Source organism: Musca autumnalis, unplaced genomic scaffold, assembly GCF_047663935.1.
Source record: "Musca autumnalis isolate F117 unplaced genomic scaffold, ASM4766393v1 scaffold_1, whole genome shotgun sequence".
NCBI lineage: Eukaryota > Metazoa > Arthropoda > Insecta > Diptera > Muscidae > Musca > Musca autumnalis.
Genome location: NW_027411644.1, coordinates 110,840,617 through 110,853,697, shown reverse-complemented (window position 1 = coordinate 110,853,697; position 13,081 = coordinate 110,840,617). Strand labels below are relative to the sequence as shown.

The 13,081-nt window shown below is 29.2% G+C and overlaps 1 protein-coding gene across 3 annotated transcripts in view; it reads right to left on the bottom strand.

The window, feature by feature from the left end:
* The window catches only part of pum (pumilio), a 306,308-nt gene that overhangs the window by 96,250 nt on the left and 196,977 nt on the right, over window positions 1-13,081 (bottom strand). The window contains exon 2 of one of the 3 annotated variants that reach the window (XM_073988294.1): window positions 10,099-10,146. The exons of the other annotated variants lie outside the window; for them this stretch is intronic. Within the exon in view, the coding sequence (XP_073844395.1) occupies window positions 10,099-10,146 (48 nt within the window). The remainder of the gene's footprint in view (window positions 1-10,098; window positions 10,147-13,081) is intronic. 3 annotated transcript variants of the gene reach the window in all.

The window sequence follows — 13,081 nt, the reverse complement described above, 5'->3', positions numbered from 1 at the left end:
CTTAAGCCTTCGAACAATTTCTAGAGATCTTTGGTCCCTTTATAGCAGCGACGACCACAGAAATACAACCAAAGCGAAGACATGTATGAACGTATGAGTGAAAAAAGCAACAACCACATTATGTTTTTGTTTGTTTTCATTCATTTACACTGTACGTGAGAGAGAGAAGCAAATGCAAAAACAACTCAGTGGGCGCCCTCACTATACGATCTAAGCAAAGAAGCTCGTCCCTACTTTATAGCCACATTTGGTAACATATTGTTACGACTGTATGTAACTGGTAGATTTATGTTAGTTTAGATGGATATCTGTTAATTTAAGAACTTGAATTGTAACGTAAATTTTTATTCAGCATTTAGTTTATTTTTATCAGTTTTGCAACAACAACTACTGTATGGAGTTTACTGCAATCATGAAATTATCGTTAGGTTTGATTTATACTGTTTGCTAAGCTAACTGCTTTTGTACTCTCACTCCCTCTCTCATTTATTTTGACTATTTAATTATGCTTTTGCATTGGGACGTCATTCACTGTAACCCCTCCTACTCTCTCGTATTTGTTACCTTTGTCACATTAGTTGTTTACAATAATTAATCTGTTTGTATATGAGTATGTGTGAATGTGCATCTGAAACTCATTTGAATTTTGGAAAACCTTCCAGATGAAGGATGCTAGAACATGCTGGAACATGCTATGCATTCGCAGACGAGTATAAATGCGGCTGCATAGCGTGGGGAGTTGAGTGGTAATTTCCACCGCGACTTAAAACCGTAACCTGAATAGAGTAAAGCTGTGTGCTTACTAGTTACTGGAGTTAGCTGTGTGCTATTAGAGAAATAAAGTCTTGCGTGAATAACTTCAATAAAGAATTGTGGAATCGTAATCTAAAACGAACCCTCGTACAAAAAATCGTATCGGGGAATAAAACAACGTCAACAAGTTAAACCCTAATTCCGTAAGAATATATCCATTTAAAAAACATATTATGTTATAAATAATGTTACAAATGGTTTCAGTTGGTATAAATTTACATTTTGGAAGGTGTATAACAGTTATGAAACTGTTATACTGAAACTGTTACACTCTCAAAAATTGCACTTAAATGCATGATATTTTTATATTTGTTTTTGTGAAGATTTTTTTGGAAACTTTCTATTATAAAGCTTTTTTTAATTTATAAAGTATTATATAAAGTTTTAATCATACCAAAACTAAAGGGTTTTCATTAAATATACTGCAAACATAATCCATCTCAGTAATAAATAATTAATATTAATGTCTTGTATAATTATTGATTCGAATTAATTGAAAATCAAAAAAATTATTAAAACGAATAAAAATAAAATATTTTTGTTATGTATAACAGTTTTAAACTGTTATTCTGAAACTGTTATACTTGAAAAAGTTGCATAAAAATGCATGAAATTTTGTTCCCATGCTTTTGATAAGTTTATAGAAACAAGAAATTTAAAATATGACATTTTTAAAGATCTAGAGCTTTTCAGGTACATAATTGTCAGTTTTATATTAGCCTAAAAATTAATTTATATTAATAGAAATTATTTTAGATTAATAGAAATTATTGTAATAAATCAAAAAGAAGATTTTTCCGTGTGTATAACAGTTTAAAAACTGTTATACTGAAACTGTTATACGCGAAAATTGCATAAAAATGCATGACATTTTTTTAATAAACTTCTTATGAGGATTATAGCATAATATGAACCGTATAAATGCTGAAAACGTTTAAAATACGGACCTATTTATGTACGTCGTGGAGCTTTCGGGAAAGCATCTCTATATTCAAACTGTTATACTCGAAAAAATTTCACAAAAATCCAGGAAATGTATTTGTCATACGCTAAATAAATAATAAAAGTTTTAAAATAATCATTGCTTAATATTAATATGAAAAAATCACTCGTATAACAGTTTCAAAACAGCCATACTCTATCTATATAGTAGAATGAAATACGTTTTGCAGGTAAAATTAAAAATTATATAATTTTCTTTAGTAAATTATACTATTCTATATTACTATATTAAGAATTTCGAAACTGTTATACTGGAATATTTTGCATTAAAATGCCTGACTGATTTGCTTTAAAGTGACCAATAATTGGAATATTAGAAAACATTGCTTTATACTTAAATCAAAAAATTAAAAATCACGTGTATAACGGTCTAAAAACTGTCATACTGAAACTGTTATACTGGATTTTTTTTATGAAATGTGTTCTGCAGGTAAAGTGGAAAATGTGTAGTTATTTACTACAGTAAATAACTCCCGATATTACCAGTTTTAAAACTGTTATACTGAAAAACTGTTCAATTTAAGTAAATGAAATTTGGTTTTAAAGCAGCGCCGACTTTAGGAATACAAACAAAATAAATGCATGTGTGAATGTATGAGTGAAAAAAGCAACAACCAAATGATTTTTTTTGTTTGTTTTTTGTTCACGCATAGCGTACGTGAGGGAGAAAGCAAATGCAAAGACAACTCAGTGGGAGCGCTGAGTATCCGGTCTGAGCGGCCGTGCTTTAAAGTGACCAAATACTGCAGAAATTAGAAAATATTACTTGAAGAGCATATCAAAATGCCAAAAATCAACTGAATAACAGTTTGAGAAATGTCATGCTGAAAGTGTTATACAGGAAATATATTTTATGAAATGTGTTTTGCTGACAAACTCAAAAATGTTAAGCTTACTACAGTAAATAACTTAAAATATTTTGAAACTGTTATACTGAAATAATTTGCATGAAAGAAATTTGGCTAACATAATAAATTTTCAAATTTAAACATTTAAATAGCAAACAATTTCTTAATATTAGTGATTTTAAACTGAAACGCGATTTTCATGAAAAATTTGCAATTTTCAAGTTTTAAATAAATATTTAAACAAATTTTTGTTAATCCCATGATTGCAAATACAACACAAAAATCAGCATGAGTATCTACTTAAAATTAATTCCATATCACACACATTATTAAGAGGTCAAAACAAATAAATAATGTGAGTAATAACACAATATTATTTGTATTTCATTTCATCGAATATTGTACATTGGAATATGCGATAAAATTAAATTCCCAATATCCTTTCAACAGCGAAAACAAAAAATCGACAACAAATCACTTTTTGTTTATCTAAACCACTAAATAAGCATACATACAGTATGGACTGACTAATGAGACTTTGGAAATACATTATTACATGATATTGGTAATTTCATTTTGAAATTTATTCTACCTTCTGCTGTACAAAAAATATATCAATGACATGCATACAAAATTGCATTGTATGCATGTATTTGTGTAAATATTTAGAAAGAGCGTTTTTCTAAATGCTGTGACTGGGGTTATTGTTTGTTTATGGTTCTCTGATTAGATGTGATAATGCTACAAAATGAGTTCAGCTCAAAATATACATAACACACAAACTATGTACATATGTATCAAAAATGCCCCGACGAAACAGCATAGTTTGTCTATGCACAAAACAAAGAAAGAAACCACCAGGCAAGCAGTGTAGTGTGTGTGTGTGGTGGTTAGTGATGACAACAGCATTAGCATCGATATTAAATCAGCCTAAAGCAAAAGGACTAAAAATACAAGGATACACTTTTTTCATTTACATTACCAAACATAACCCATATGGCTGGCGAAAGATGAGAGTGAGTGGGGCTGTCAAAGTGGATGAATGGCTGAGTGACAATCAGCCGTATAGACAATCTATCATAACAAGGTAAAATTTTGGTGCAATGTAATAAAGTCAACCCCTATGGATTTTCAAATTTGCCCTCTGTCAATTTTCATGTTGTTGGATGGTTGGCTGGCTGATGGACCCTGTGGTCTGTGTGGACACAAACAAGAGGAAAAATTTGCATATACATTGAAAATTGCTTACGCATTTATGCATGCATTCGTATTCATCCAGCCATCCAGTCAACCAGTGAGACAGTTGACTGTTCACAGCATGGTATGTAAAATAATTGCAACTCTGTGTTATACAAAAGTGGGGAGCTATCCAGGATTTACTGCCCAAAAAAAAATCACATCAAAAGCCGGGGAGATTGCAGCAAACACCAATTTCAATGTGGATGATAATGATCTTAATTTTTGGTAGTAGAACCCATAATGCTGTTCATTCATTATATGTATAATAATGACCATATTGAAGTGTATGTAATATTTGATATGGCTAATTTGGTATTGATTTGTAGGAGATAGGTTTTACTACGGCTTCATTCAACCATTAACAAATAGTCGTCCATCCATCAATGATATATGTCATTAGCAGTTATACAAATAAACACTTTTAATGGTCAATGGTGTAGGCAGGCAATAACAACAAGAACGAGGCAAAAAAAAAACTTCATTTGGGATTGAATAAATTGAATGTGGTGTAATGACAGTAAACATTATGTAAATTATTAGCAATGAGAGTTGATTTAATTGGCTTTAGAGTTTTACACGAAAAAAATCAAAGGATTTGGCAGCAACAGCAGATAAAATGAGTTATGTGAAAAATTAAAAACAGCAATTTTTAAATGGAATTTGTTTGTATGCGACAATAAAGTTTTAAGTTTGGAAAATTTAACATTTGGTGTATTAAGCTGTTATATTTTTGGGTTGTATTTATTAAATACTTTTTGGAATATCCGTTATAGGAAAAATTATATATTTTTTATATATTTTTCAAGTGCATAACAGTTTCCAAACTGTTATACTTAAACTATTATACTCGCAGATTGAAGTGAACAATAAATAATTAACTTGAATGTGTCTGCGACAATAGAGTAAAGGTGGAATATTTTTAATTTGAAGGCTAAATTAAATCTTGGGGACCAATTTCTATTTTATTATCCTTTAAGTTATTAAAGTCTCGTATTATGCAATATTTTGTAACGATTTGTTTAAATACCCTTATAAATATCCATTTTAAGTAAAATTAGAAATTTTCACATGTGTATAACAGTTTTAAAACTGTTATACTGAAACTGTTATACACGGAAAATTTCCATAAAATTATCGTAAAGTGTCACAGAGCAACACAATGACAATGCAAATATTTTTTCTAAATATTTACACTTTCAACGGGGATAATATTCCTTGTATTTCTATCCTTTTTATAATTTAAGTTTAATATTCACCTTCATTTTAATTAGTAATATTTATATTACATTAAATACCATATTAACAATATGTGTTATAGTAACAATTATGAATCTTTTCATGCGTATAATAGTATTAAAACTGTTATATTAGCAAATTTTGCATAAAAGTAACTAAAAGTTGTTATAAAACAATATAGTGATAATGAACATATTTTTTTAACAAATATAAATATTATATTTGTTAAATACCATTTTAAAAATATGTTATAGTAATAATTATGAATTTTTTCATGCGTATAATAGTTTTAAAACTGTTATATTAGCAAATTTTGCATAAAAGTAACTATAAGTTTTTGTAAACCAATATATTGATAATGAACAAATTTTTCCAAATATATATTTGCCCTTTTACTTCGTCAAATTTCGTATGACATTTTTCAGCATTTAGGTCCAACATTTAACTACAAATAAATCGTATTTAATAAACACCTTTATAAATATCTATCATAGCTAAAAATATGAATTTTTCCATTTTATAACAGTTTTGAAAGTGTTATACTGAAACTGTTATACACGGAAATTTTCATAAAAATAAACTACAAGTATTATAAAACACCATACTTGCAATGAAATATATATTTTAACAAATATTAGACATATGGCAGAGGCTAAAATGTCAAAACAAAAACTTTAAAATGAATATGATAGTTATCTTACGATCTTTAACCGTTTCAATGAAAGACATATGTATACAGTTTCGTTTAACAACAGTTCTAACACTGTTATAATCACAAATTTCACAAGAAATTACGAATATGTGATATTCAATAGTTCGCTGAAGAACATATTAAAAATGGGAAATTTAATTCATAAATGATAAGCATCGAAGAAAATTCATCCGATGGACCTTAAAAACGTTGGATATATACCAAAAAGTAACTTTATTTAACATATTATATTTGCGGAAATATGCTCATAAAACATTAAAGACTTGGATCTTTACCACATTCTTAAGACATTAAAAAATAAATAAATGAAAAAGTCTCTTTTGAATGAATATCCCCCCTTTAATAGAACAAAAATTCATTTTTTTTTAAATTCTAACAAAATAAAGTGAAAACATTTTAGTTACCAAGTTAAAAGGGTGTTTTATGCAAAACTATGTAATTTTGAAAGTGTATACCAGTTTCAAAACTGTTATACTAAAACTGTTATACTATCAAATTTGGCATAGAAATTAACTACAAGTCCCATATAACAACATACTCAACGAAAAAATGTGTTCTACTGAAGATAAGTTATCTCCTCTAGCCTAAAAATATGCCAGCGTAATGTAAGACTTCTATAAATCACACCTCTCTAATCTACAAATGGGAAATATATTCCATTTAAATGGCAAAAAAAAGCTTTTATTAATCAATTAATATCATGAAAGCGCAAGGGCTTTACTACATACTTAAAATATTACAAATGATATCAAAATGAAAACTTGAAAAAGTTTCAATTTCAATATCCCCTTTTATATGATTTTCTAATAAAATCTAGTGCATATCTTTTAGGGGCAATAAGTTAAATACGAGTTTTATGCAAAAATATGTAACTTTCCTTCTGTATAACAGTTTTAAAACTGTTATACCGAAACTGTTATACTTGCAAAATTTGCAAGTACTAGAAATGTTATAATACCACATACACAACGAAAATTTGTTTCTACTAAATATATCCCCTGCGCCATGAGCCACAAAGCGTCCTATGCTGATTTCATACTGCCCATAAATCACACCTCTCTCTAATCAAGAAATACTATTTCCCATTTAAATTACATGAAATCAAGATTTCACACATCACAAGAGTCAGCTATGTGCAATAACATAAAGAAGAAGGCATTGTGTGAATACATTTTAGGCTTTTGTAATCAACAAAATTTATTGCATACTTGTTGGGGATCAAGTTAGCTACTCTGCGAACAACAAACAACCTAAAAGGCTACTCTGTTGCAAAACAAGCAAGAAGACGACGAAGAAAAGGAAAAAATCTGAAATTGGCATTGTTGAACTTTGTGTGTGTGCGTGTATGTGTGTGTTGTTATTAGAGCCGTTGTCGTTTTGCTGCGCTTATAGAACATGTGTCAACAAGCAATTTCAGGCTAATTTTGCAACGTTATTTAAGCATACTTTAGACCACTTGAAAAACGAACGAACGTAAATGGCAGGCATCAAGCAGCGGCAGGCAAACGGAAACATGAGTCTAATGGATGTTTATGTTTAAACGTCTAACGAATGTTAGCGCTTCAAGGAATGCCTCTGTCTCTCCGTTCTTCCTTTTAATTCTTTGAGTGCAGCAGCACCATGGCTTACGACTACAATTGTAGCTGTGTAACTGCAACCTGATTATCACCATCTTCTGTGCCAAAGATTGGTGACAAATGATAATTGCAGCGTGTTTGCATGCAAATCATTATCAGAGTATAAGGCTGAACCCTCCATCAGTTATCGTCGCCAAAGCCGGCAACGAAAGTAGGGAAATACACTTAATGCTAAGTAAAGAATGCCATGTATAGCGAGCAAGCAGCAATCTATGGATATGAAAGTTCTTTGAAATGTATACCACATCAGAGCTGGATGCCACGGAAGATAAAGGAGAAGCAAAAGAAAAAATTTGTTACAGAAAATACATATTTTCCATATTGCGTTTGGATACCTGAAGCCAACCAACCAAACAGCCAGCCGCTAGTTCTAGTCTTTGTGCCAGGTTTTGTAGAGTAGATTCCTTTGTTAACAACACACATGCAAATGTTTACCGCCACACTCACGGCAAAACTCACACACACACAGACACATATTTACGGGGACATACATAAATTTTCCTATTCTGCAAAATATTTCCTTTCTATGGGTAGATTTGTCTTTCATTTCTCTGCATTTGTGATGCATTTTTTGCCCTTCGCTTCCATCATTCATTCCTTCATTCCGGTCTCTTGTGAGTCGGGGACAAAAACCTGGGAACACAGCATGTTTACTTACTTTTCAAATGGATACAAGGCTGGCTGGCTACCTAGCCTAGACTATTTAAAAATGCATAACATCGCGACGACAACGACTTTGTTTGGTCTGCGTGGAAAGCATTTCTCTTTGGCTATGGTGGTGGTTTGGTTATGTTAGCCCTTTTGGTACATATTTAGGTAACCATCAAAAAGGCATTAACCATGTGTAAAGGGGTTCGGACAACAAGTTGTTATGAAAGTTTTTTGTTTTCTGCAAGAGTAGTAAACTTTGTGCTCCTGCTGCTGCTGCAGTATTTCATGTTGTCACCTCTCTGCATCACAAGGCAATGACATGTAGAGTTATTGCGGTATGAGTGGTGAAAAACAAAGAAAAAAACTACTTCAACAGAATTGTTGTTACACTTTGTTTGACGCAGATAAAACTAAATTAAAATGTAAATATGGATATGTAATGCAGCAGTAGTGGGGAGTGGGACTCATTTGTGGTGGCGCTGTGGCAAAAGGAAATAATAATTTTATTTAACAGCCAAAAGGTTTTACAAAAATTTGGTTTTAAGCTGAATTATAATTTGTGAAAGAATAAAAAATGCCACAAAAATCAAAAAAATACTTTGTATAACAGTTTCCAAACTGTTATACTGTAATCGTTATAAAGAAAAAGAATGATATAATGTTGTAACCATATTCGAAACAAGTAATTTTAGGTTGTATAACAGTTTATAACTGTTATAACGAAACTGTTATACACCCAAAAATGGCCTGAAAATTAAATAAAAATTATTTTAAATATTTAAGTTCACATTAGTAGTAAGTTTATGTGAAAAATCTCTTCGAGTTAAACAAAAATCAATTTTTTGTAAAAAAATAATAAATAAATAAAATTGTTTCTCCTGTGATGAACAATCTCTTTGATCGCCATATAAACCTAATTTTATTAACTCAAAAATGCAGGCTATTGAAAATTTAGTCAAAATCGATATTTTTAAGCTATATAACAGCTATACTGAAACTGTTATACACACAAACATGTCTTCAAATCGAATGAAAATAATGTTATGTTATACGAAATTGTTATTTTAACGAAATATTTCCTTTATAATTATTTTAAAATATTTTTAAATTTTTTATTTTAAAAACAAAATTTATTTGTCTTGTAATAAAAAATCTGTTCGAATTTCAATTATTAGAAAATCTATTCAAAACGGGACTTTTTAAGCGGTATACAGTTTCAAAACTGTTATAATGAAACTTTTATACACAAAAAATGTCCTATAATTGAAATTGTCATTTAAAATAATACAAAATTGTTACTTTGACCGATTCAATACATTGTAGAGTCTTATAATAATAAAACCTATTCATTTGCAATTTTACTATGTGAAAAATGTAATACATTTGAAAATCTATTGAAAACTGGCCTTTCTAAGCTGTATAACAGTTTCCGCACTGTTATACTGATACTGTTATACACACAAAAAATTTATTAACATTTAAATAAAAACACTCCAAATAATACAAAATTGTTATTTTAACGATTTAATAAATGTCAGAGTTTAATTTACTCAGTTTTTTTTTAAGATATTTTTTTTGTCCCGTAAAAACAAACTGTTTCAATGCAATACATATTAAAATCTATCTAAAACTGGAATTTTAGATCTGTATAACAGTTTCTAAACTGTTATACTGAAACTGTTATACGCACAAAAATGTTTAAAAATTTAAATAAAGACATTTCAAATAATTCAAGATTGTTTGTTACGATTTGTTACATTATAGAGCTAACTTTATTCAATTATTTTATTTATTTTCTTTGTTCTATTAAAAAACCTCAAATATTATTTGTTTTATAATCAAATTTTAAATAATCTATTCGTATGACAAACAAACCACAATTAAACTTTTGCTTATAATTACATTTATTTAATTTCCCATAAAAATTAATTAAAAATAAAAATGAAAAAGAAAATCTTACATTGTTTTGATTCAGGGCATTTGTCAGCACATCATTGACACCACTTACCTAAAATGAAAAAAGAAGAGAAGAAAAACACAAATAATGTAATTAATACAGTTCATTAAAAACATAACAAATTAATTATAAATTAGTCCTAGAAAATATGTACAATAACATGGTAATTATAATAGAATTTGGCATGGTTAAAAAGTTTCCCCCCTGCAACCCTAACGAAAAGAGGATTTCAAAAAAGGTCGATTGAGTAAAAGGACGTGAATATCGAAGATGACCTTATTTTTGTATTGTTTTTGCAACAACCCCTAATTAAAAGAACATCAATTATTGGATAACTACTAAATGTTGTATTTTTAGTATGTGTGTGTGTCTTAACAAACATGTATTGTTTTTACCTTTTTCGTCAAGAGAAGGGAAAGTATTTCTATGTAAATTTCCCCTAAAATAAAATTTCAAAATACAAATGACATGCCTTGGTTAACTTTGTGTGTGTATGTAAAAGAATTCTAACAAAAGGATTAAAAGAAAAATCACTAAATGTTGGTCATACAAAACAACAAGATGCATAATAAGCAGCAGAAGGGTTGATGAAATTCATCTGACATACTCGTAAAACAAGCCCCCCTAAAAAGTTTGGAAACAAGGGACACAGAAAATTACACAAAATTATGCCAAATTATTTATGTTGGAATGTCAAACACTCGTTTGGACCTTGTTAAAAATTAATTAAAGCTGAAATACATAATTTTCAGTTGTATACCACTTTTCAAACTGTTATACTGAAACTTTTATACATAGCAATTAACTTCAAATACGAAATAAATTGATAAGGCATACATTTTGGTGTTGTCTAAGACTTTTCAAAATGTTATACAAAAGTGTTATACACATTACTGTTAGTTTGGGGACCGAAAAATGAATTGAATAGAGCCTACATTTAAAGGAAAAGTAAACCACATTATTTTTCCGAGTATATAACACTTTATAAACTGCTATACACACAAAGGTCGCAGACATTAAAATATTACAACATTCTTCGTTCGAGACTTTCAAACTGTTATACAAATGTATTATACACAATAGAATCAATTTAGGACATTGAAATAAAGTAAAGTAAATATATATTTGAATGATACACGAAAAAACATAATTTTTGGAGTTGTATAACAGTTTTTATACTGTTATACAAACTTAAATTAACATAAAATAAGTTTTAATTCAAGCGTATAACTCTTTTTAAACTATTATACACACAAATGTTTATAAAAATTTTTTTCGGACATTAACATATTACGACCTTGTTCGTTCGAGACTTTCCGACTGTTATACGAATGTATTATAGGTACACACTTAAATTAATTGAGGACATTGGAATAAAGTAAATTAAATATAAATTTGAATAATTGTTGGAGTTGTAGACTGCTATACAAATTTAAATTAACATAAAATCATGAAATAAGTTTTAATTACATAAATTTGATATAGTTTTCGAACAAAAAATAAATATATCTTAATAATATGAATATATTTTATGGAAAAAATGCAGATAACCGATTATCGGCATATTATAATTGTTCCACAAACATCCCATACGGGACAAGGGAGACTTCGGCATATTACGTTTAATAATATTAGAGCAGACATTAAAATAGTACGGCATTGGCCCAACGACCTGAGACTGTTATACAAAAGATTTATACACATTTAAATTAATTTAGAAACTTGAAGTTAATTGGATAAAACATAAAAGTGAATTACAGATGAAAAACCACAATTTTTTCAGTTGTATTACACTTTTTGAACTGTTATACGAAACTGTTATTCTCCCAAAAACTGACATAGAAACGGATATCATGTAATACTAACCCTTTAAAATATTTCAGTGTTTAGAAACAAAGTAATTAACTTTCGAAGACCTTTAAATATTACGGCATTGTTCGTTCAAGTCTTTCAGACTGTTATACAAATGTATTATACTCATTTCATTAATGGCAGTGAAATAATTTGAATTCAACACAAATATGATTGATGCACGAAAAGGAACAAGATTTTGAGTTGTATAACAGTTTTGAAACTGTTATACGAAACTGTTATACAAGCTAAAATTGGCATAGAATCAGGAAACAAATCATTATAACATAAATTTGATTCGATTTCCAAACAAGAAACTTAATTTTCAATGGTCTCCACACATTTTAATATATTTTTTTAAGAAAACTGCAGAAAAGATCATTTCGGCATTTTGCTTTTTATGTCTATAATAAATTTACTTTTAAATGTGTCGATACGTCACCCTTGTCAATCAAAAATATCATCTGTGCCTATAAAAACACCATTACTAGTTGACTGAGATCCTCCCCAAATACCGCTTTACCCAAACCATACCCTTACCAGCCATCATATTGTAAAAAGAAACTGACAATATCTATCAAAAAGAAATTTACATTTTTTATTACCAATACAACAACAGCATTTCTTTTATATTAATACAACAAATGAAGATGTTTCAATTTTTAACAAGAAAAAGGATAGATATGTGGATGTCATCTATCTAAAAAGGAGGTAAGTTAAGAGACAACAAAACATCCTGGAAACTAGGAACTAGTCCCATGACAATTATTTCTTATTCAAACATTTTAAGAAAATTGCTAGCTTTCAGAAGAAATAGACGACAAGAGAAACTAAAAATACCCAACCATCCTTAAGAAAGAAAAAAGCAAGTTAAATAAAACACTGTAAAAAACACATAAATACAAGAATCAATGGTTGCCAGTGAGGAAGCCTTTTTTCCACTACAATGACTTTATGATATACTCTAAAAGCCACACTAGAGAGAGGATGGCACATCTGGATGCTTATATTTTATTTACTATTGCGTAGGGATTTTGTGTTACTAGTCCCTTCAAATGTTGTCAACAACACTATGGCTTAAAAGGTAAAACCAAGGAAGAACACAAAAAGAAAGAAACAAAAAATGGGCGGTGGA